Source organism: Protopterus annectens, chromosome 2.part1 (assembly GCF_019279795.1).
Source record: "Protopterus annectens isolate FY-2018-M chromosome 2.part1, PAN1.0, whole genome shotgun sequence".
NCBI lineage: Eukaryota > Metazoa > Chordata > Ceratodontiformes > Protopteridae > Protopterus > Protopterus annectens.
In genome coordinates this window covers 417,845,795-417,871,834 of record NC_056729.1, presented here as the reverse complement: position 1 = coordinate 417,871,834, position 26,040 = coordinate 417,845,795, and the positions used below count along the sequence as shown (strand labels likewise).

Sequence of the window (26,040 nt, the reverse complement as noted above, 5' to 3'; positions counted from 1 at the left end):
GGAGACTAATGCTGCTGCCAACAACACATGGGGAGCATTTCCACCTTCCAAAAGAAGAGAGGGGCTGATCACTGAAGGGACAACGATGACGACACTGGAAACAATGGCACAGGTGGTACAACAAACTGAAGAATTGAGGGGAACTCAGAACAGCAGTGCTCAAGGAGGCACCATGTGTTTGCCAGGTAGGGAAGTCGTATCACAGATGTCGAGAGGAAAGTTCAACAAGTTCAACAGGAAATGGCTACAACTTCCACAGGGAATGTGGAGATACTGGCAGATGATAGCAACAACCTTCTTTCCTTTCCATTACCAATACGCCAGATAGAGAGGCAAGTTTGGTCTCCACAGAACCGCGTGAGGAAGCGCAAGGGTTCAGAAGAGAGGTACGAATTTCAGCGCAAGGTGCTACAACCGATACAGAGGACTTGATTATTAACTTATCCAGGTACATACTTTCTAACAGTGAGAGATCTCTGTTGAACAAAGATCTCTCATTTATACCGTCTAAAAACTCTTGACTTAATGGATGTGATTATAGACATTAAAATGTTCACCAGAAATGTGGCTCTGAAAATGATGTTTGGGGATAATATGAATAATGGTTATAAAGTGTTTAGAAAACCTTCTACATTTATACCTCAGATGCATCCACTTTTAGATGCATTTGAAAGAGCTTGTGAAAGTGATTTATTACAATTGTCAGTGTCACACACCAGGCCTGACTTTTTTAATTTAACTAGTAAAGAGTCTGAAGCTTTGAATAGACTGCAGAACAATGCTGAGATAGTAATTAGACAGGCAGACAAGGGTGGAGCTGTGGTGTTGGGATAGAGATTTCTATAAGAGAAAAATGGAGCAACTATTGGTTGACAACAACGCTTATAAGTTGTTAAGTAAGGTGCAACTAGACAAGATCATAAAAAGTGTTCATAGTGAATTATATGACCTTCTTTTATGTAGAGTAATAGACATAGATCTGTATAGATACTTTTTGGTTGAGAAACCGATCATCCCCACTTTCAGGGGACTGCCGAAGGTCCATAAAAGTTTGATGGACCCCAATATGAGACCTATAGTCTCGGGGAGGGGATGGCTTACAGAAACTATTTATTTGGAAAAGCAACTTAGGCCAGTGGTAGATGGTGTATCCACTATAATTAGGGATACACAACAGTTCTTAGAGACCTATGCTGGGTATGTTTTTTCTGATGCAGACAATGGTAATGAACTTTTGGTTTCACTTGATGTTGTTTCTTTATTTACATCTATACCAAATAACACACAAATGGAGTATGTTAGGCTCTTATTAATTGAAGGAGTGCCAAGGGATCTCATTATGAGATGCATGTCATTGTTGGACATTGTATTGAATAATAATGTCTTTATATGTGAAGAGGAATATTTTCTACAAACAAAGGGGGTGGCAATGGGCACCCCGTGTACGAATTCATATGCCAACCTAGTGTTGGCATATTGAGAGAAGGCATATGTATTGAACAGTGGAGATTATGGGGAGTACATTTGTTACTACAAACATTTTGTAGATGATGCTTTTCTTGCATGGAAGGGCACTAGTAAACGATTGGAAGAATTTGTGGAATATCAGAATGGGACAACAAATTTTTTCTCTTTTGAATGTGTTGGTTCCCAGAAGAGATTACAATTTTTAGATGTGCAATTGAGCAAGGAGGAAGATGGATTACACACTGATATGTTTAGGAAACAATGCTGGAAAAACAGCTTGTTACATCGGAGCAGCATGCATCCAACTCGCATTTATCCTAGTATAATGAAGAGTCAGATACTAAGGGTATCAAAACTTACTAGTCATGATGAAGCTTACAGAGGAAGCATGTAAGACATTGGTAAACGACTTTAAACAACGAGGTTATAAAGATGGTGAGATAGAGAGATCTATGCATAATAGTAGGTCACATAGGAATAGAAAAGGAAGTCCATACTTCCAAAGGAATACAAATATTGATAGGGTTGATGAAGAAGGTTTGAATGCAAGAGGAAATGAGGGTCTTAAAGTGATTATTCCGTTCACTAATAGGAATAATAAGATAAGAGAAGTAATGGAACGAAATTGGAGATTATTGAATGTAGATGATGATATCACCACGATAGTAGGAAATAGGCCAAGATACACGTATAGAAATACAAAATCACTTAAGCGATTACTTTATGAGCAAGAAAAGATTCATACTATAAGATATTCAGTCAGACAGGGGACATTTGCTTATAGGGGCTGCAACCAGTGCCCATACATGGCAAGTGATGATACGTTTGTTCACCCTGATACGAGACAGGATTATGTGTTTAAACAATACGCGGATTGTAAGACGAGGGACTTGGTGTAGCTGGCGCAGTGCCAGGTATGCAAGTCCTTCTATGTAGGTAAAACCAACAGGACCCTCAGAGAAAGAGTAAGAGCATATTTATGCTATAAACAAAAATGATGATAAGAACGAATTAGCTAAACATGTGCTAACCCATGGTATGACACATAAATTTAAGTTTAGAGCATTAGAATTGATTAAGAAATCAGGCAGGTTAGGGAATGTTAAGACTTACACGGAGGGTTGAGAAAGTCGATGGATAATACGCTTACAAGCACATAAAATGAGTGGACTGAATGATAGGATGACATTAAAACCTTTTTCATCAGCCAGACCACATGCACATTAGTCACTTTAAATAGAATTTTAATTTTCACAGCTTTATGTGAATGATTTTTGACATATGCATACGTATATATTGTTTTTAGTTAGTTGTTAGAATGAATTACACTACATATATTCTTTAATTTTATTTAAATATAAAAGTGTGTATGTTTTGTGACATTTATAAATATATGTATTACATTAATATTTATACATTGAATGCACGTGTCTTACAAGTGTTTCTTATGATGCATGCTTTATATATGTATATATTTCGAAGAATGTTGTTTATAAAACATGTCTTTTTAAATTTTAACATGTCATAATTGTTTCTGTTGAACCATAGGCCAGAAGGGTTTGAATTTACTATTTATGGTTGGCAGTTAATGGTTTTTACTTAGTCTGATGAAACGTTGTGATAACTTGAAAGTGCTCACTGTCTATAAATCAATTGGATTAAAAGTTTGTTTTATCTGCTTTGGTGTTGCCTTTTTCAGCTATTTTTGGATTTTTCTATGTTTATTCTGAAAGGCACTTTATCCAGGACTGATTGAGTCTTTTTCTTTTCTTAAGCATTACCACTTGCCAATTTTTTCTAAATCCAGAGCTGGTTTTGTCACTGCAGTCCTGCAGGGCCTAATAGCTGGTCCTAATGCTCGCTAATTGCCTGCTCCCTTCCTTAGCTTTAGGAATCTACCCAAATGTTATGACTGCAACCCTTCTGCCTTTTTTAATACTCTGGGTGCATACCTCTCAACCTCTTAGAGCAAGAAATCTGGACAAAGCCATAAATAAAGGTGGGGCAAAGGCCCAAAATAGGGACAATTTTTAAATACTGGTCTTATAAACGTAGAATGTTGATAGAATAACAGATTTGGTTTTGCAGTAGCATGAATTTTCTGAAGGCTGTGAGGTCTGAAACTCAAATGGCTGCCATTATTTTCCAACTTCACTCTAATGATTTGCCACTAATGTGCCAGAAAACCACAATGGATCAAAAATATGAGGCAAAAATGTGGACATTCTGCAAACATCTCTACAGTTGAGAAGTATGTCTGAGTGTTTACCAAGAAATTGGTAGGTTTGACAGTGGGAGTACAAGAGGGGAAGTGCCTTCTTGTGTTTTATCATTTGGATGACTGCTGGTAGGTCTGCTGAGATGATTTCCCTAATAGATTCCTTTAGAATATCCTGCAATGGTTGCAGTCTCTGCACATCACAGTAAATTGATATAATTATGATCTCATTACAGTGCAGTAACTGCTGCTCAGTGATGTGGTTGGGAACTGAATTCCCTACCCCATCAAGTGGGATATAAGGCATTGCTGTCATATTCTTGGTAAGGCCACAGTAGTGGAGCCAGGATTGTGCTCTTTTCTGCTTCTTGGACCTGATGGTAACCATCTTCCTGTTTGTGTTTTTTTATTTTTTTATTTTTTTTTTTTGTTTTCTGGCTCACGTGAAAGTGAGTATGTTCCAGAAGACTGGGAAGTTCTAGTATTTACTTTGATTTGCTTCTTGCCTTTTCCTGGTTAGTGGGTTCTAGGTCAGTGCACAGGTCTCGCAGTCCTTGAGCTTAGCTTTCTTTTTTAGCTGCTGTATCTGTTACAGATTGTGGTATCTAGTGCTTCACTGGTAAGCTGGGGTGCCCAATGTGGGTTTTCACAGGTGCTGAAAAGTTGAGTCCCTGGTAGCAGGGCCTCTGCATTCTTCCACTAGATTTGAGGGTGTTCTACCATTGTAGCCTTGGAAAATGAGTTGAAACTAAAGCCATTCCTGGTGAAGTTAAATGACTAGTCTGGCATGCTGTCTAAAAGTTAGTGGAACACACTCCTCTCCCCCACTGTAGGAAAGTGAGGCAAGTCTTGCTGTAGACCAGGGCATCTCCATGCTGGTGTATCACTTGTTTGGAGGAGTGACTATGCTTGCAGAATCTTTCCTGGAAGTCAGCAGCAAGGGGTGCCGCAGCTAAAAGGTCTGTCAAATGCTAAGGACCCTGGTATTGATCTGTTTCTCCTGAGGGAAGATGTGGTGTGTCCCAAGTTTTGCTCACTGCAGCAGGGTAGAGTCGATTGGCTGATGTAGATTTCCTTCCTTAACTGGAAGGGAAAGGAAATTTTCTGTGTACTTCGCGTGATTCTTTTGTGAACTTCACTAAAAGGCACACAAAGGACCACTTCATGTTTGTCACCCTTGTGGTAGAGTATAGGTTTAGATGCTCAGATATCTAGCTGTGCTGGGCAGAATCCTAGTCCAGACCAGTGAAAGTCCCTGTAGGGAGGGGTAGAAAATATTCCATGCTGAGCTTCATTAGCCTTGAATTGTTAAATTGTCCTGGGCCTCTTGGCTTAGATCTTGGAAGACTTGGAAGCTACCAGAATATATTTCTTAAGACAGACCTGATCTTCGTATTTCACTGTTGCAGTCATTACATTTGGGTTATCTGCTTGCAGGTAGCCCTCAGTCAGCCCGATTAACAAAGTCTTGGGTCCTGCGTTGGTTGCTGTCCCTTCCATGACATCAGGTCTTCAGGGGTATAAAACATGCAGCTGACGCCATTATACCAGTCTTTCTTGCCATGCAGTGCCCGAAGTAGAAGCATTTCGCAAGTGCCGGTCGGCCGACTCCTGAAATTGTCATTTTCGAGTTTCAGAACCGAAGTCTTCAACTAAAGCTAAGTACCCTGTTGGGGAAACTTTTTCTTGCTTCTTTCCGATGTCAGTAAAAGTTAATAATTGCATTACTTGAGGAAAGCAAATACCTCATAAGGATTTCCACTTGTACTGTATTCCTTGCCTAGGCCCTGACCACAATGTACCTTGCTGTCGATTTTGTGCTTTATTTAATCAACGCACTATCCATCGTCTGTATATTTTCACCTCTAAATATTTCGGTTCTCTGTTTAATTATCCTGAAATGTCGTTGGTTAGCCATCCGACTACCGGGATTCCAAAAAAATGCAAAGATAAAGACAGAGACAGGCTGCCGAGGTCCAAAACTGCTGACTGCACTTCTTCTAAGCCAGTCGCCAGTTTGTCTGTACTCCGTGAGGTGCTTTTGCAGCCCCTGATACCCGCTACTTCTGATTTGCAGGCCTCTACTGAGACCCATTCGGAGTCCGGTATGCCACGAGATGTTTCAATTATGGAACCCGCGGATGTCTCTACCTTGGATGGGTCCAGAGCCGCTGTGCAGGGCACTGTCTTCTGAGGGTCTATTCAGGCCTACAGACTTGCATATTAAACAGATGCCTCCTTCACTTAGGCCTAAATCTCAGGCCATGCCTAAAAAATGACGCCCAGGCCACATGTTCAGGCCTCTATGCCTAAAAAACAAATAAGAATGGCTGAACATCTAATAATTCTCTAATCCGGGGTAGCCAACCCCCCCCCCTTCTAAGAGGCCTAGGACTGAAGTTGTTAATGAATCTTCTGACCAGGATTCTGTTTTTCTGATTCTTCTGATGATCTGGATTTGCCCTTCTCTACTTATGAAGATTCTGATGCAGAGGACTCCATTCCCTCTGCTTCCCCTCCTGAGGATTTTTCTTTTGGGGAAACCTTGCATACTCTAAGGGAGCATTTCCACTGGGAATGCCAGGATTTTTCTGATTCAAAAAAGAGGCTTAGGGATTTCCTTCTCCTACCTCAGCATAGGCCTTTGGCTATTCCTCCTGTACTATACATTGTTGATGCTTTTTCGGAATCTAGTTTGGCCCCCTGATTCCCTGTCTCCTGCTCCCAGAAAACCTGACAGATACTACAGGGTCCCTGAGTCACACAAGTTCTTTTATTAAAAATCCTATTGCGAATCCAGAGACTATTTCACAGGGGCCCAAGGGCATTAAGGCTTCTACTGCTAAAAATCCTACCCCTTCTGATGGAGACTTCAGGGCGCTGGATAGATGGGGTAAGAAGGTTTATACTTCTGCAACCTTAGCCATTAGGGCTTTAAACCACCAGTTTCATATGTTAAAGTATCAGCAACATGTTATTGGGTTGCTTAAACAGAAAATGGTATTGATTCCAGACTGTGTGGAAAAAAAAGAATTACAGGATTTAATGCATTCTGCTGAACAAGTTGGAAGACATACTTTTACAATGTGGTTTTGATTCTTTAGAGGCCTCTTGCAGGGCTGCTGTTACTGGGTCTGTGCTCAGGAGGCATGCTTGGCTTAAGGAGCAATCTTTGCCTGATCATGTTGAAGCTAAATTGTTGGATGCTCCCTTAAATCAGGACCGCTTGTTTGGCAACAAGGCTGAGGAAGTTCTTAAAAAGATGGAAGATAAAGCTAAATCTATGCAAACTGTTAAAGATTTCTTACAAGTTCAGCTTCCTAGATTTAGTAGGCACTGGCCCTCTAAGAATTGGTCCTTTCCAGCCCCTTCCAGGTCTTCTCAAGCCAAACCCAGACACAGCAAAAACCCCAGGTTTCAGTCCCACCAGACACGCAGGTCTAAGCAGCGGGGGGGGGGGGGCCTCCACTTCCAAATCTGGGAGTAATAAGACTCCCCCCTATGGTAAACTGTTTCAATTACTTCCTTTTAAAATTTCCAAGCACTTATCAACTGACTACCCCTTTTGGGGGAAAGATTGCCCTTCATGCAAGGAACTGGGAACTCATTACCCAGGACAAATGGGTTTTAAATATAGTGTCCCAGGGATACAAGTTTCACTTCCACATGTTTCCATTGCCAAGAAGACCTACCCCCAAATCAGTGGGCAAAGGCCCAAAAACAAGTACTTTCTCTCTTAAGCATGGGGCTATTCAACTGGTACCAGAAGAGGAAAAGGGACAAGGTTTCTACTCAAGACTTTTCCTGGTACCCAGAAAAGACAATTCATGGCGTCCTATCCTGGACCCGTCTACTCTAAACACCTTTTTGGAGATTCCAAAATTCAAGATGCTGACTCTTCACCAATTACTTCCTATGCTAGGCAAAGATGCCTGGTTGGCAACACTAGATTTAAAAGAAGCCTGCACATCCCAATCAGGGAATCTTGCAGAAGATGCATAAGCTTCAAAGCAGGCTACACGCACCATCAGTTCTCTGCACTGCCCTTTGGCTCATCTACCGCACCCAGGGTATTCACAAAGTGCCTAGCTCCAGTTATTGCATTTTGCAGGCAAAGAAATATTCAAATATACCCATACCTGGACGATTGTCTAATTCAGGCAGAATGCCAGGACATACTTCTGAGTCATGGCCTTTGTGCAAAGGGTTCTAACTTGTCTGGGGTACACCATAAATGAAAAGAAATCACACCTGGTACCCTGTCAACAAATTATATTCCTGGGAGCAAACTTGAATGCAACTTCCCAGATGGCTTACCTCACGCCAGAGAAACAAATTCATTTGACAACCTACTTCAAACAAGTGGCCACAAAAACCCTGCTATCTACAAGACAAATACTGCAAGCCTTGGGGTTCATGGCCTCCTGCATTCTTCTAATTCCATATGCAAGACTGCATATGAGGAAACTACAGTGGTATCTAAAAAGCCTATGGTGTCAACATTCTCAGGATCTAGAAGCAATGATTCCTATCATACCTTGTCTACGCCTAGAATTCCTTTGGTGGGCAGAGGCCTGCCACCAAAACAAGGGACTACCTTTCACACCACCCCCCGCCGCCTAAACTCAAACAGATGCATCAGACTATGCATGAGGGGCTCACCTGGCAGGGAAGTGCATTCAGGGCAAATGGAACCCAAATCAAATGCACCTGCACATCAGTCAAAAAGAAATGTTAGCTGTACAAAATGCTCTGACAGCCTTCAAGGACCACGTTCTTCCAGGACAACTAATGGTAAGACGGACAACACCACTGTTATGTGGTACATAAACAAGCAGGGGGGTACACATTCTTACCCCCTCTGCAGACTCACCATGGCATTGTGGAACACAACCTTGAGCTCCCAAGTGCACCTACAAGCTCAGTTCGTGCCAGGAAAATTAAGTACACTGGCAGATGGACTAAGCAGAAACTTCATAGACCCACACGAGTGGAAACTGGAGCCAAGTATTTTCAACATGTTGACAAGCAAATGGGGGAGCCCAGATATAGACCTGTTTGCCTCTCCCCAGAACTACCAGTTGGACCGATTTTGCACAAGGACTCCCCACAAACAAGCCTGGAAAGTGGATGCTCTGTCCTTCAGCTGGAAAAACCTATCAGTCTATGCCTTCCCCCCTCTACCTCTGCTCTCCAAAGTGCTACTAAAAATCAAACAGGACAAACCAAGGATGATTTTGATTGCTCCAGACTGGCCGCGCCAACACTGGTACCCCCTCCTGCGCAGTGTGTCAGTTACCTCCATGGCACCTGCCTCAGACTCCTTCCCTGTTGTCTCAACAGGAGAACCAGATTCTGCACCCTCAGCTTCTAACACTGAACCTTGCAGCCTGGCTAATTACGTAATCTCTCCTTTATCATCCCTCAGTAAACCTGTGATGGATATCATTTTAGAGGCAAGGAGGCCTAGTACTAGAAGATTCTGTACCTGGAACCAATCTCAAGGGGATGAGCACAGCAGCACCCAGTTTACCTCAGATGTTACAATACTTAACTGAGATGCTTCACAAGGGCTTGTCTTTTTCCTCCATTAAAATCCACGCCTCAGCCATTTCAGCTCATTATAACACAACCTCTCCCCTCTTCTCTCATCCACTGCTTAAGAAGTTCCTCAGAGGGGCCAAAAATTTGAGACCACCCAGGAGAGCTCCACCCCCAGTCTGGGACCTTAACTTTGTTTTGGAGAAACTCGCGCTACCTCCTTTTGAGCCAGGTACTACTGCAGACTTAAACTTTCTTTCTTGGAAAACAGCTTTTCTTTTAGCAATCACTTCAGCTAGAAGGGTATCTGAATTACAGGCCCTTATGGCAGTGGAGCCTTTCATCAACATTCATGCGGACAGGGTGTCCCTCAGAACCAATCCATCCTTCATGCCCAAGGTGGTATCCAATGTGGCTCTTAATCAGTCCATTCATTTGCCAACCTTCTTTCCCAATCCACAGACCAAAGGGGAACGGATACTGCATTCCGTAGATGTGCACAGACAACTTAGATTCTACTTGAACAGGACTTAACCTCAAATGAAATCTGAACAACTGCTGGTGGCATTTACTGCAGGGGCAGAGGAGAAGGCTATTTCTAAGCAAACCATTTCTAAATGGATAGGCCATTGCACTGATTTCTGCTATAAGTACCATGGAAAACCTATCCTCCAGGGGATCAGACCTCACTCCACCAGGGCTGCATCTACCTCTACAGCCTTTCTCAGAGGCATCCCTACCAGGGACATCCTAGAAGCTGCTACCTGGAGTTCTGTATGTACTTTCACCAAGCATATTATCATTTGCCAGTTCTTTAAATCCAAAGGTGGCTTTGCCACTGCAGTCTTGCAGGGCCTTATAGCTGGCCCTAATGCTATCTAAATTCCTCCTCCCAACCGTAGCTTTGGGAATCTACCCAAATGTAATGACTGCAATAGTGAAACAAGAAGAACATAGTACAGTTGTGTACACTTACCATAAATGTAGATGTTAGAGTGGTATTCACTGTTGCAGTCCTGGTTACCCTCCCTCCAGCCCCCTAACTTCTTTTGGCTATACCTCTACTTTCCTTTATTATGCTTTAAAGCCTTTTTGGTGTATTTGCTTTTTTGTTGGAGGTATAGCATTGTAATTTTATATTTAATTGCTTCCCATTAGGGGGGCTCCTGACATCTGGGGCAAGAAAAGCTGATGTAATGGCGTTGGTTGCATGTTTTATACCCCTGATGTCATGGAAGAAGGGACAGCCAGCGATGCAGGACCCAAGACTTTGTTAATCAGGCCGACTGAGGGCTACCTGCAAGCAGATAACCCAAATGTTATGACTGCAACACTGAATACACTCAAACATCGACATTTATGGTAAGTGTATACAACTGTACTTTCTATGAAATGAAAGATGTTCTTATGATTAGAGTACAAGAATGTTGTCTGGTCCACCTTAGACACCCACTTGGCATGGAACAGAGTTATGCTGCTGTTTAGTTGCATGTTTTTCCTTGTATGTTGCCAAACTGCAACTCTGGTCCTTTTTTAAAAAAAAAAAAAAAAGATCCATGGTGGGCCAATGCTCACTACCTGGTAGTCTGCAGTGCAGTAAGAAAAAAATGTTACTTGCATTCTCTTGCTCCAGATCCTTTCCAATAATTCAACTGTTTCTTAAATTCAAGTAGCTTTTCGTAGTCCCAAAAAACCTGTCCCCACGTGTTCGTGGCAGCTGTATCGCATCTCCAGCAATGCCCCTGACAAACTGCGAACATTATAAATGGTCTTGGAAGAAGAATAAAAATATTTTTATGTAGATACTTCTGTGACAGCGTAATAAAGGACCCCTCGATCCTCACCACTGACACTGGTGAGAGATGGCCACTAAAAACAGGAATGAATTTACACAGTGTTTTCAGATGCAGCTCTCTGCATCAAGCACGATTTTCCCCAAGAGCATACAGGGAACACGCTCCAGACCTGGGGCTGGACTCTCTGCCCTGATCCCAAACCAGACTCACTTTGGAGCACTGTATCCCAGTTCCAAGTAGCTGACACACCCACACCTGGGTGTTTGATTTTCACACACATTCTTGGGAAATGCAGGTACAGAGTAACTAGCTGTACTCCTTCTGCCCAGACTATAAGGTAACCAAGCTGCCACCAGTCAACCACTCGGGCTCTTACAAGGGTATACGATTATACTGAGAAAAATTAATACTAAGACAAATAGTAGTGTGTAACCAAAGCAGCCAGGCTTTTCGCACTGGCCACGGTGTCACTAAAATAAGCGCAGGTACTTTCAAGATGTTAGTATTCTCCAAAAGATCAGCCACAATGAAAGGTATAAAGATATTTAGTATTCTCATGTTTTCTAAGTATAATAACCACTAGAGTTTAAATCACATAAGAAATAAAAATAACATTTGGATAGATTCAAACAGATGCAGAAAAACAATACTGAACTAATCTCACTGTATTTCTTGACTGTCTAAAGAATTAGTGTTCCTTAACTAGCTTAATTTATACAGCAAGGCAAGATTAGATGTGGAAGTGCTTACTTTCACAAAGCAAGGTAATGGGCTTCTATCTAAAACTGGATGAACTGACTCTGATAACTGTCATAGATCTTTTATATCGGGTTCCAAAGAAACAACTACTGTGAGTTCCATCCGCTCACTGCTGGTTAAAGAATGACATCACATTTAATCACCTGACTCTGGTGCCATACACACTTGGAGCTTTGCTGAGATCTGCTGCAGTATTTGAAAGCTATAGAACAATTTCAAGAACTTCTGCTCTTCCCTTCCAAAATTCTTTGTTTAAACATGTACATTTAATCAGTTATAACAACACTGTTACATTTTTTAACACAAGCATCTGTACAAATCAGCGCAACAGCCAAATGAGACAAAACCATTCACAAACCTCCAGCCATCCACGCTGGCATATGTTACACATGCACTGCCCCATTCTCCCTGGCACAGATGGCAACACCCCATGTCGTCACATCTTCCACCCAAAAAATTCTAAAATGCCTTTTTGGGGGGCTTTGCATATACTGCCACGCTTGCCACCATGTCCATGACTTGCTCAGGTCCTTCTCCAAGTTCTGTCTCAACTGTTGTGCAATTTGTACCATCCTATAACTCTTACTGCTTTTTTACTGTTAGTGGGACTCTGGTTTTATTTATGAAGTGGATTAATTTTAGACACCGCATTCCGTGCTGCTCTGTTCCAGACGAGATTCTGCATTAACTCCTTCTTGAGTCTAGCCCTGACCTCTTTGTATATTCCCCTGTATGGCAAAAAAAAAAATCCTTAAAGTCGTTGACTGTTTTGGTGACTTTCTAAGGGAGAAACCCAGCACTCTTATTCATTAGTTGCCAATACAAGGGCCCCTTCACCATTCCAGGCAGTTTCTAGTAGCTATAGAATCCTTTCTACGTACTGAAGAACTGATCTCTTCCTTGACACATGAACATCTTGCTTGCAGTATTTTGCTGCTTCTTTTTTCCTTTGAGCTGCCTGGCTTGATAGACCTGAGGTTTATTCTCAGAAGATGCTTTTTTTATTGGTAATCACCCTTGGTACAAGAAATTTTACGATTCCAACAGTGTCATCGGCTTTGAATCTTACTTCAGCTGTCATAAGGATCTGGTCTCTCTCAGGAAAAACTATTGCTTGCTTTCAGAATTTGTTACAGTTGTTTGTCAAGTCAGTCCTGTTACTGCTTATTTTTATTTCCAGAGGCTGAATCTTGACAAAGGAATGCCCTTCATATACTGAATGTGCACAGATTTTTATCTTACATGGGTACATTGTCACAAGATGGACCAGTTCATTTCCTTTGTTTTGGTTAAAACAAATTCAGCTGTGTCCAAGCATTTTTTAATGGATTTCCAACTACATTTTCATCTGCTACAAGGCAGATGGATATCTGTACGCTGTTCATAGGTAGGTACTAGGCTATTGGCCCAAGGGCCTACTTAAGCCTAGCCAACAAGGTTCTCTGGCTTACGCCACCCAAGAAAGTTATTTTCCTGTGCCACTGTCGAGCAGAGACACAGAAGTGATCCCCGGGGTGTATTTCCATTTCCCATCCACTCATCAAGATTTTTCTTGAAGAGTGCTAATGAAGAAATTTGCTTGACATAGATGGGTTGCCTGTTCCAGAGTATGGGAAGTCTCTGGGACAGGAATCTATCCCTCCAGCATGTCCTGTTTATTGCGGTGACAAGGTTTAGGACCCTAGAGCGTGTAGCTCGGACAAACTGGGTCTTCTTTTAGGTGTAGCATGTCCAACAGCTCTGGGTTTGACATAGCTTTACATGTTAGGCAGAGATCACCTCGGAGTAGGCGATATGCTACAGAGTAAAGCTGGAGTTTTTTGAGGCGGTCAGTGTAGGGCATTTGTTTGAGGCCAGTAATCCTCTTTGTGAGGTACTTCTGTTGACATCAAAGGTCACTCCATTGCTGTTGCTTCCTCCATTTACTCTTTAACAAATGGATAAGAAGACATTTGTGCCATGGCTGCTTAATCTTCAGTACACACCTTTACCAAGCATTGTGTGACCCTTTCCGCCATGACTGGGCATCTTTGGCATATTGTTGCTGCTAAATTAAGCCTTCTGAACTTGCCTGTTTGGCCTTTCTGGCTCCTGTTTTACTTGTATATTTTTGATGCTTAGGATCCTCTGTTCTCAGGTCCTCTCGGAAGTAAAATGCTGCAGGTGTTGGTACCCAGTGTCAGTTGATCATTGAGGGGATCCTTTGCAGTGGATACATGATAATTTGCCATCATTGTGTTTGGTTGGTTAGTTTTCTATTCACTGCAGATGTTTTGTCCGCTGTAACCATGACACATTTTTTGTGTCTTTGTATATTTCTTTATGTGCAGCTCATTCATACCCTAATCCTCACTGTTCTGAGACCCCACAATACCATTTTCAATGTCTGTGAAGCTTCGATCATTATGTATTCGATGAACGGATTTTTCATTTATCTGATATAGACCCTATTCGGGTGGGGTGGGGGGGTGTATGTATCCAGGCTATAGGAGGTAGAGGCCGAAAGATTTATGCCACTAGAGGTTCTTTAAGAAGGCATTCTGGTTCTTAACCACTACAGAAGGTCCTATTAAATCTCTGCTGAAAAAGTACTGCATATATGTACTTTTCCAGTTTTCTGTAGAGCTACTCACTTTGATGCTTAAATAAATTTAAAAAGAGAGAGACTTTGTATGGGTGTAGGTTGTATAGTTCTCATGCCCACAAACTTTGTTAGGCTTGAGGCTAAAAGGTGCCTGGCATAATTCTCTTGGCAGTGGATTGACGTGCATTTCCAATACAAGATTGCCTTGTTTCATTACTTAAATCAGCTGTCTTTATAAGTGACTTATGGACAAGCTCCAGATACTGTTTAACTGTTAATATTTTACCTTAAGTATTTACTTTAAGACACATGCATGGAGTAGTGCTTATCATTTCTAACCTACACTGCTAATAGTAGACCATAATTAGGAATATACAAAGCTTTTGTAATTGTGCTACTTGTTGCCTATTTTTCTCTGTATTGTTTCGTTTCACATATGTAACAGTCTTAGCTTAAAATGGATTCAGGATCCCAGTGCAATAATCTTTATTGGCATGATGAAAGCAGCAGCAGTATAAGCCCGCTCACACATGCACAAACTCATGCCACTACATGAAATGTTGTAGCTTTAGTTGTTGAAGCTGCTAACGTATGCATTGCTGCAGCATGACGTTTGTTTTTTAAAAATAAAAATTATACTTTTCAACACTGCTAAGAGGGAACAAGGTATTGCTAATATTGATCACCATGCTTTCAGGAAAATACTAGATGAGTGTGTAATTTTCATTTAAAGTGATCCTTCCCTGAACCACTAGGCTAAGGCTAAATTGCCCTCTGCACACGAGGAGGGAGCAGCTACCACTAATGGAGGAGTTTATCTTAGTCTCACTCATGTCAGTGCAGTATGTGTTGACATTGGCTAGTAGATGGGTGCAGCTGCAACAGTCTGCATGTGTTGTACTGGACTGTAATGGTGAAACGGGAGGCATGTTCTTTGGAACAAGCATTATTTACCAGTTAGTCATTGTCGCCATCCTCATCCTCATGTTTGGGTAGTGACTGAAAGGATGAGATCACAGATGAAAGCTGTAGCATTGAGGTTCCTTCATAGGTTTACCACGCTCACACTCTGTAACGGTAAGGAGTTTGGCAGTATTAGCCAGTATTTGTTCAGACACCTAGTGAGGATACCTGCTGGTCATCACTCAAAATAAGTACCAACCATGGCTCCAGTGCAGAACCAGGATGAGCTGTGGAGACTGTGTTCCACCTAATGTGGGAGCATTTGACATTCCTTTGTAAGAAATTAGGACTGTCACATGGGATAGGAAGTCTGATCTGCCGTACTTATCTTACTGCAGTCACAGCCCTAAAAAGGTAAACTATTTTGAGAATTGATGAAAGGATGGAGGAGTGAGGATTTGTTGTCCTTTTAACTTTATAGTTAAATTTTTAGTTTAATATTGGTTACTTTAGCTGGACTTGGGTCTATTTTGCAGGTAATGCTGCTTTAATTGAGGTCAGTGTTTTTATTCTTAAAACTCTTGTTTTAAAAAAAATAATTTTTAGGGGAGCTAGATGGTCAGTGTTTTGGTGATTGTGTATGTGCAGCATTTTTCCATTGAAGTTAATAGAAAAGATGATTTATGTTTCTTGTATATTAACTTTTTTATTATAACTTTGTGTTATAAGGGGTTGTTAAGAGTGTCTGTCTAGTACATAGTGTGTGAACTTGATTTGTTTTAGCAAATAACATAAATGAGAAGGTTTTAAATGCGTTTTAGAAGTTTTGATGATGCACCAGGAGTGCAGATTGCAAAACAATATTCAGTGCACCAGATGCACATTTTTGTCACACCCTTCATCTGGGTGTCTACCATTAGAGTGAATGTGTATGTGTTTCTGAAACAGTTGCAACTCAGACCAGCTAATATGTAGAGCTATGTTTTTTTCAAATAAATTGATTTACTTTGTTAAAGGCAATGAGCTTACCTCCAAGAAGTCTACCTTTAACTTAAAGTTTTTCTGTCCTGGATTTGAAAGTACTACACTTGTCAACACAATTAAGTCAAACCTGTACTGAATTAACCATAGGGTATTTGCATGTAACTCTGTGCTTTTCTGCACAGAGGTAGTGCTCCTTAAATCTTTTGTCAGTATTTTTTAAAGATGGACCTCAGAAATGGAAACTGTTAGTTTTGTCTTTCAACAGTACACATCTGGATTTTTTTCTGTGTGGAGAATATAGTCCCCCCCTCTAAGCAAGTTTACAGGCTTTCTTCAGGCTTTGCTTTAAATTCATCATTTAGTCTTGTAAGCTTTTAACCAAAATGAAGACCTTGTTCAATTATTGCAATGTGAATATTGCAAGTTATGTGCACAGGTGACTCTCCACAGTGCTGACAATACATGTGGCTGGCTAGTTACTTGCCATGCTGCAAAAACAGAATTGTTAAGGTGTTGAACAGTCTTTTTTGTTAATGCACTAATTCTTGATACAGCCATCCGGTGTAGTAAATGTGACAAACATTAGTAGACACAATTAATTACCAGTCTGTTGGGATAGCAGCCAGCTCTGTTGCAGTTCAGGTGGTTAGCTAATCGAGATGTTGCATAGCTAAGCCCCTCTCTACTTGCTTTTGGAACATTGCATTTACTGAATATGATGAAAATGGACATTTGAGTACAGACATTTAATGTGAAAAGAATAGCCCTTTAAAAAATCATTATTGCTCACCATATGAGGAGATTTTTGAGAGTAGTAGAGTTTTGCCTTTTGGCTTTCTTAGAGTTTGTATTCTGTATTTTTCTCATTGGAAGCAATGAAGCTGCCATGGGTCAGTCCTGCTTTTATCTTGCCAAGTGCAGGGCACTAACATATGGTGTTTAAGTAGTTGTATGTCAGATTGTCGGAAATACTGGTAAATTGACTCCTTAACCCGCAGCCCTTCGAGTAGGTGGCCTGTGTTCGATGAGCTTCCCACCATCATTTTCCTTGACCATTTCTGGGGTTGCACTAATCAGGGCAAAACATTTTAATCTCCCTTCTAAAAGGTCAATTTACCAGGATTTCAGATTTGTGCTGGTTCCATTCAGGCATGTGGCAGATTATCCTGAAAGAAGGGGATATTTGTACTTGGAGAAAAATAAGACTGACGTTGTGGGCATAGCTAAGAGGTGAGACTGTTATTGCAGGAGTCGCTTTTTTGCCATTTATGAGAATCACTTTTTTGCCATTTAGCAAGCAGGTCTGAGGCTGTTGACATATGCCTGCAGTTATATCTATTGTCAGGTATTCATTTACTTTTGTTAAAGAAGGTGGTACCACTAGGCACGGTCTGTTTTCAGGAAGGCCTGAGATGGTACTGGTACTGACTAAGGGAAGTTTGGCCAGGACACTGTGGAAATAACCTTTGCAGTAAGTGCTGTGAGATTTTTACATCCACCTGATCTGCCACCAGCTCATGCTGATGGGACCTAGTCATCCTAAACGCAAACACCTCAGGAGGGCAACTCATCCCCACCCCCTTGCTGCTCTATAGTGCGAGTACTGTGGAAGATAAATCAAAGGACCTGATTTGGGAATAGAACTCAAAGCCTTCTGATTTTCCTGCTGTTAAAGGCAGGTGTGCTACCTGTTGAGCCACTGTTTATATATGTATAATGAATTACTGAATTATTACTGGAGCTATACTAGGAAGCAAGCTAGTCCATTGTTGGATGAAACATTACATGGATGCAAGTCTTTAATGTATTTTGCACAGTTTAGGGCTTGACAAAGTTAGCTGATAAACTAAATTTTAACTTGCCCATTCTAAACACTACTACTGTGCAGGCTGCATTAGTTGATGCATGGGTAGCTCTGGCATGCTTTTGTGGATTAAACATTTAATTATATGTAAAGTAGAAGCCACTGCATAATGGTGTTGCATTTCTCTGATCTGAATTTTGTCTTTTAGGCTATCTTTATTCGTGAAGTGCTGCTACCTGGGGAATGGGACGTGTGTGTGACATCATATGAAATGCTTATCAGAGAAAAAGCTGTATTTAAAAAGTTTAACTGGCGATATCTTGTAATTGATGAAGCCCACAGGATTAAAAATGAAAAATCAAAGGTAATGGAGTGTGCATTATATTAACTTTGTTCTAATGTGTTTTCAATTCTTATGTTACAGCACTGTACAGATTTGAAGCTGAGCTTTGCTGACTATTCTGTTTTGATAGCTTTCAGAAATTGTGCGGGAGTATAAAACAACGAATAGGCTGCTGCTGACAGGAACTCCTCTTCAGAACAACTTGCATGAACTTTGGGCACTTCTTAACTTTTTGCTGCCTGATGTCTTTAACTCCGCTGAGGTAATTTAACTTATTTATGAACTTGGTAAATTAGCTATTTTCTTAAAGCCATAATCCCAGGCAACAAAGATGAACTTACTGTGATGTATGAATTAATAGTTTAGTGATTCAGGTCAACCTACATCCTTTTTTTTGGAAGGTAGAAGGAAATCAGTTTAAGTGAAATTACTTTCTTTTTGCAGGAAGACTTTTGTATGTACTTAAGACCATGCATATGTCATGTTTGTGTGTAATGTTGTTGCTGTAATTTTTTTGATGCAGAAATTTTGTTTAGGGTCCCAGTGCTGCAGCTAACCTTCAGCTGTTGGTCAGCTTATCCTTCAGTTGCTCCTGCCTTCCATGCCTGGTACTACCTCCTGGATAGTTAGAGGAGAGGTGAAGGGGAAGTGGAGAGAGGTATTAGGTCAATATTATCCTCCCCTGTGATGAAACTGCTCAGCAGTGTGAGAAGGAGAATTGGATAGCGGTGTTATGAAAATGAGGATGAACCAGGTTGCCTACAGTGTTGTACACACTGTTGGCACCAGGTGCCCCCCCCCCCCCTTTTAAGTCTTACCCTCCCCATTGATGTGCAGGCTGAGTCTCCCAGGTGAGAGTGAAGTTGCATTATGAGTGTGATCCCTAATTATGTGGCAATATGTTACTCACTTGTCCTAGCCATGGAATTGTTAGTCTGTTTCACTGCTGAGGGATGTATAACCATCATGTTCATGAAAAACTTCACACACATTTCCCCTGGAAAAGGCAAGCAGGCTATGCCACATCATTTCTATTCTCCCTCAGACAATTGCTGCAGGTACTGCAACCATTTGCCTGGGCCATAGTCCGGGTTCTATTCATCTTTGCCAGTGGAGATGGCCTCAGAAAATCTAAGTAACACATTGTTGTAAATTCTGGATTAATGCTAGGGACACCACTGTTCACTTTTGAAGCATTTGTGAAATTTTCTTTGAGTTTAACGTTTAATTAGGAATAAAATCCAGTCTGTACTTTTTGAGTCTCATACGTTAAAGTTTGTAGCTTAGTGATATTGATTGTCTTTTAGATTATTTATGCAATGCATGGAGCTAATGGTGCTTTGCATTTCTGTGTTATATTGAATCAAATTCTGATTGTGACTTCTGTGGCCACTGAGGTTTTCATACATTTTTTATGGGCTTCTATGGCCACAGGAAAGACAAGGGGAGATACAGATGCTTTTCCACAAGAACTATGTGTAGTGCATTGGAAGGAGCTTTACTTCACATGGCTGTGCTCCCCCCCCCCCCCAAAAAAAAAATAGTATGGCTACCGCTACAACCTCTCTCTCAGTGCTTATTTAAAGAACATAATGTGTGCAATAGCTGTTTTGGAAAGGAAGTGTGGGGGCATTTTCAAATAAAGAATTTTTGGATGTTAGCTTTTGAATTCTAAAATACAAGTTTCTTCTACTCTAAAAAGAAAATATAAAATGGTTCCTTCACTTTTGTGCCCTTAAATAAAGTAAGGTGGGGGGGGGGGTCTTTGGTCAGTTTATGGATTGTGTAAGCATTGTTGAGTCTGAATATGCATGTTAGTGTTATGGCAACATAGTGGGACTGCATGTAATGTTGGTGGCAGCTTTGCTTGGAGTTTGTGTGTTTACCCATTGATATTGCATCATGTAATCGGGGGCTCTGGTTTCCTGCCCATAGAGATGCTGGAAAAGAGTGCATACCAGCATGGATAAGATGGTGTGTCCTGCAGTAGAGTGGCTTTTTATTTAGGGTTAATTTCTGCTTTCTGTGGTTGTTGCATCTCCGTAATAGTTTTGCATTCCTGGTAACCATGCACTAGATGAAATGGATAGTGAGGAATAAAAAGGGTGGTCCACATGCATCCTTCCAGTATTCCTTAGCTTTATACTTGCCAGTCTACACCACAGTGATCAGTTCTTACCCCTAAAGTATTGCAATCCCTCCCCTCTTCCATCAGAAATATTAATGCATCCCCAGATTTCAGAACATTCCTTTAAACATGTCACCAAGTCTGCCACATTACTGCTCCTTAAAGAATTGCCCAACAAACACTTTGCACTTCATTTGATTTTTCTCTTTCACAAACCTATTTCTTTTTCATTTTATTTATCATCAATACCAACTCTGTTTTTTTTAAGATTTTATTTGATTTTATATATTCCAACAATAATTCAACAATTTGAAACAAGACTATATAAAAAAGTCCATAACAAGAATTATATACACAAAACCATTAGTACTTTTCTAATAGATCATTAAATTTCTGCCAGGCTATTTATTGATGTTACATTTCTAGTTTTTCTTATGGTCATTAATTCATCTTTACAAACTGATTTGGCTAGACATAATTTCACTAGTAAAAGAAAGAGTAGATGTTCTTCGTGTTTCACTGTTGCAGTCATCACACTTGGGTTACCTGCCTTGCAGGTAGCCCTCAGTCAGCCCGAATACCAGAGACTTAGTATTTCTGCAACGGATGATGTCAGGTCATCAGGGGTATAAAAATAGGCAGCTGACGCTATTACATCAGTCTTTCTTGCCGTGGAGGAGCCTGAAGCAGAAGCAGTTCGCAAGTGTCAGTCGGCCACTACCTGAAGTATTTCGTTTTCGTTGAATATTCCAGAAGTTTTCTAAAGCTAAGTACCCTATTGGGGATCCTTTTTTTTTCTTGCTCTAATCGATGTCAGAAAAAGTTAACAATTGTCTTCCCTTTGGAAAGCAAATACCTCACAGGGATTTTCACTCTTACTGCGTCACCTGTTTAGGCCCAGACCACGACGTCCCTCGCTGTTGGTTTTGTGCCTTAATGCCCGAACCATTTATTGCTGGGTTCTTATTGTCGGTAAATTCTTTCACTATTCTGAAATGGCTTCGGTAAGCCATCAGACTACCGATTTTCTGAAAAAACGTAAGGATAAAGACAGAGACTGATCGCATAGGTCAAAAACTGTCGACGATGCTTCCGTTAAGCTAGTAGCCAGTCCGCCGGTACTCGGTGAGGTGCCTTTGCAGCCCCTGATGCCCGCTTCAGTGGATTCGCAGGAGTCTGCTGAGACACATTCGGAGTCTGGTATGCCACGAGATGCTTCGACTATGGAACCTGCAGATGTCTCTACCTTGAATTGTTCCGGAGCCGCTGCGCAGGCACCAGCTTCTGAGGCAGTTCTTCGCTCTACCGATCAAATTAAACTGACTTCTTTTATAACCAAAACTACCAAGTTTCTTAGGCCCAGAGTACACACTACGCCTAGAAAACCAACGACCAAAGCGCATGCTCAGGCCCCCATGCCACAAAAACAAATGCTTAGAATGGCTGAAGACCTTATTACACTGATTAGGGGAAGTCAGCCTTCCCCTGCAAAGAGACAACCCATTCCCCTTCAGGTTCTACAGACCAGGAGTCCGATGACTCTGACATTCTGATTATGAAGACCTGCCCTTATCCACCTATGAGGATTCAGATCCAGAGGAATCCATGCCCTCTGCTGCCCCTTCAGAGGATTTTTCTTTTGGTGAAACCTTGCATACTTTGAGACCATTTCCATTGGGAATGCCAAGACTGTCCTCAGTCCAAAAAGAGACTTGGAGAATTTTTAGTGTTGCCTTAGCACAGACCTTTAGCTGTACCGCCTGTCCTGAATGTTGTGGGTGATGTTTTCATGGAATCCAGTCTTACACCTGACACTTTACCTCCTGCCCCTAGGAAACCTGACAGGTACTACAGAGTATCTGATACTTACAAGTTTCTGTTCAAGAATCCTACTGCTGAATCAGAGATCATTTCCCAGGGGCCTAAAGGTATCAAGGCTACTACAGCCAAGAATCCCACCCCTTCGGACAGGGATTCCAGAGCTTTGGACAGATGGGGTAAGAAGGTATACATCTCTGCAGCTCTTGCTATCAGGGCTTTGAATTGCCAGTTTCACATGCTGAAGTACCAGCAACATGTTATGGAACTTATTAAACAAAAAGTGGTAACTTTTCCAGACTGTGCAGAAAATAAAGAATTGCAGGAGCTTATGCACTCTGCAAACCAAGTCAGTAAGCATACTTTACAATGTGGCTTTGATGCCCTAGAAGCATCTTGCAGGGCAGCAGTCTCTGGCTCTACTGAGAAGACATGCTTGGCTGAAGGAGCAGACCTTGCCAGATCATGTCAAATCTAAATTACTAGACACTCCATTGAATAAGGACTCTGTTTGGCACCAAAGCAGAAGTTCTTAAAAAGATGGAAGAAAAAGGTAAATGTATGCAGACTGTTAATTCTTACAAGTGCAACCCCCTAGATTCAGTAGGCATTGCCCTTCAAAACACTGGTCCTTTCCAGCCCACTCCAGGCCTTCTCAAGCAAGATCCAGAGGAAACATACCACCCAGACTATAGTCTCACGGTATGCAGAGATCTAAGCAATGGAGTGCCCCCACCCCTAAAGCAGGGAGTGGTAATCCACCTCCTTACTGAAAAAGCTCAGTGATTTTTTTCAATCCACTTCCCAGCCCTGTTCAACTGCTTGTGTTCTAGGAGGAAAACTTGCCCTTCGTGCAAAAAACTGGATGCTCATCACCCAGGACGGGGTACAAATTTTATTTCCATTCTCTGCCAACCCCAAGCGGGTTTCCAGGCCTTTCTCCAAACCAGTGGGCAGAGGCTCAAAACCAAGTACTTTCCCTGCTCAATATCAGAGCTGTTCAGCCTGTTCCAGTAGAACAGAGGAGTCAAGGATTCTACTCCAGACTCTTCCTGGTACCCAGGAAAGAGGGTTCTTGGCGCCTAATCCTGGATCTTTCAATTCTAAACACCTTCCTGGTGGTACCAAAGTTCAAAATGCGGACCCCTGCAACAGTTTCTTCCTATGTTAACCAAGGATGCCTTGGTTAGTCACCCTAGACTTAAAAGAAGCCTATCTGCACATCCCTATAAGGGAGTCCTGCAGGAAGTATCTGTTTCAGGACAGGATCTATGCATTATCAGTTATCTGCACCTCCCTTTGGCTTATCTACTGTGCCCAAGGTATTCACAAAATGCCTGGCTCCAGCCATTGCATACTGCAGGCAGAGAAATATCCACATTTAGCCATACTTGGACAACTGCCTGATTCAGGCAAACAGTCAGGAATTGCTACTTCAGCACCTGGCATTTGTAAAAAAAAAAAAAACCTTTTCACTTCCTTGGGGTACACCGTCAACGAAAAGAAATCACAACTGGTACCCAGTGAAAAGATTGTATTCCTGGGAGCAAGCTTGGACACAACTTCCCAGATGGCATTCCTCCTCACTTCAGAAAAACAAGTTTATCTGACCGATTACTTCAAACAAATGGCCACTAGAACCCAGCTATCTGCAAGAAAAATACTCCAAGCCCTAGGGTTCATGGCCTCATGTATAATGCTAATTTCATATGCAAGACTGCATATGAGGAAACTTCAGTGGTACTTAAAAAGTCTTTGGTGCCAACTTTCTCAGGACCTGGAAACATATTCCTATCATATCCTGTCTAAGGACAGAGTTCCTTTGGTGGGCAGAAGCATGCAGTCACAACAAGGGACTGACATTCACTCTACCCCACGCCTCCCAGACCCTAACCACAAACGCATCAGACTATGCATGTGGGCCACACATGGGTGGCAAATGTATTCAGGGCCACTGGAGCCCAAGTCAAATTCATCTGCACATCAATCAAAAAGAGATGCTAGCCGTGCCCTGACAGCTTTCAGATCCCTACTCCTTCCAGGACAACTGCTGATAAAAACAGGCACCACAGTTATGTGGTACATCAACAAGCAGGGGAGAACCCATTCCTCCCCACTCTGCAGGTTAGCAATGGCCTTGTGGACCACGGCCTTGGACATCCAAGTCCATCTACAAGCTCAATTCCTGCCAGGCAAACAAAACTCACTGGCAGACAACTTGAGCAGAAATCTCCTAGACCCACACGAGTGGAAATTGGAGCCCAGCACCTTCAACCTTCTGATTTTAGAAATGGGGGACCCAGAGGTGGATCACTTTGCCTCCCCCTGCAACCACTAGCTCAGCAAATTCTGCACCAGGAATCCTCACAACTGGGCCTGGAAAGTGGATGCCCTATCCTTTCAATGGGAAAACCCATCAATCAATGCCTTTCCCCCCTCTGCCCCTTGTCTTAAGAGTATTACTCAAGATGAAACAGGACAGGCCAAGGACAATTCTGATTGCCCCAGACTGGCCACGCCAGCACTGGTACCCACTCCTGCGCAGCATGACAACAGTGCCACCCTGGCACCTACACCAGACCCCCCAACCCTGCTCTCTCAGCAGGAGGGACAGTTCTTGCATCCACAATTGCAAACCCTAAATCTTGCAGCCTGGCTTATTCCTTGAATACCCCACCAGCAACCCTAAGCAAACAGGTGCTGGAAGTCATCCTTGAAGTCAGAAGGCCCAGTACAAGTAAATCCTGTGCTGATAAGTGAAAAAGGTATTGTTGGATTCAGTCGAAAGGAGAGGACACAGCAACTGCCCTCCTTACCTCTAATCATGGATTACGTAGCAGAAGTACTCCACAGAGGCTTATCCTTCTCCATTAAGATCCATGTCACTGCCATCTCGGCTCATTACAACACTGAGCCACCTCTATTCTCTCACCTTTTCGTCAAACAATTCCTGAGAGGGGAAAAAAACTTAAGGCCACGAAGGAGAGCACCCACCCCTGCTTGGGACCTTAACTTTGTACTGGAAAAGCTCATGCTTCCCCTCTTTGAACCTGCTGTTCCAGCAGAGTTAAAATTCCTCTCCTGGAAAACAGCCTTGCTTCTATCCATCACTTCAGCTAGAAGAGTGTCTGAGCTACAAGCACTGAAGGCTGTGGAACCCTTCATTATTTTCCATGCTGACAGGGTCTCCCTCAGGACTAACCCTTCATTTATGCCTAAAGTGGTGTCCAGTGTGGCTCTCAACCAATCCATCCATTTGCCAACCTTCTTCCCTAATCCTCAAAATAAAGGGGAAAGGATCCTGCACTCTTTGGATGTGCACAGACAGCTCAGATTCTACCTTGATAGGACAAAGCCCTTCCGAAAGTCTGACCAGTTACTAGTCAGCTTTGCAACAGGGGCAGAGGGCAAGGCCATTTCAAAACAAATCATTTCCAAGTGGATAGCACAATGCATCCATTTCTGCTACAAGCACCATGGAAAAACAACCCCTCAGGGTTAGAACACATTCCACTAGGGCAACATCTACCTCTACAGCATTTCTCAGGGGAGTCTCTGCCAGGGACATCCTGGAAGCTGCTACCTGGAGTTCTGTGCACACCTTCACCAAGCATTACCACTTGCCTCTCTTTTCCAAATCCAGGGCAGGTTTTGCTACAACAGTCTTGCAGGCCTACTAGCCAGCCCCAACTCTT

At 42.1% G+C, this 26,040-nt stretch overlaps 1 protein-coding gene across 1 annotated transcript in view; it reads left to right on the top strand.

Annotated features, from left to right (window-relative positions):
- The window catches only part of LOC122794851 (SWI/SNF-related matrix-associated actin-dependent regulator of chromatin subfamily A member 5-like), a 1,390,680-nt gene that overhangs the window by 372,967 nt on the left and 991,673 nt on the right, over positions 1-26,040 (top strand). Inside the window, exons 7-8 of the mRNA XM_044063455.1 lie at positions 18,265-18,420; positions 18,530-18,661. Coding sequence (XP_043919390.1) covers positions 18,265-18,420; positions 18,530-18,661 — 288 coding nt within the window. The remainder of the gene's footprint in view (positions 1-18,264; positions 18,421-18,529; positions 18,662-26,040) is intronic.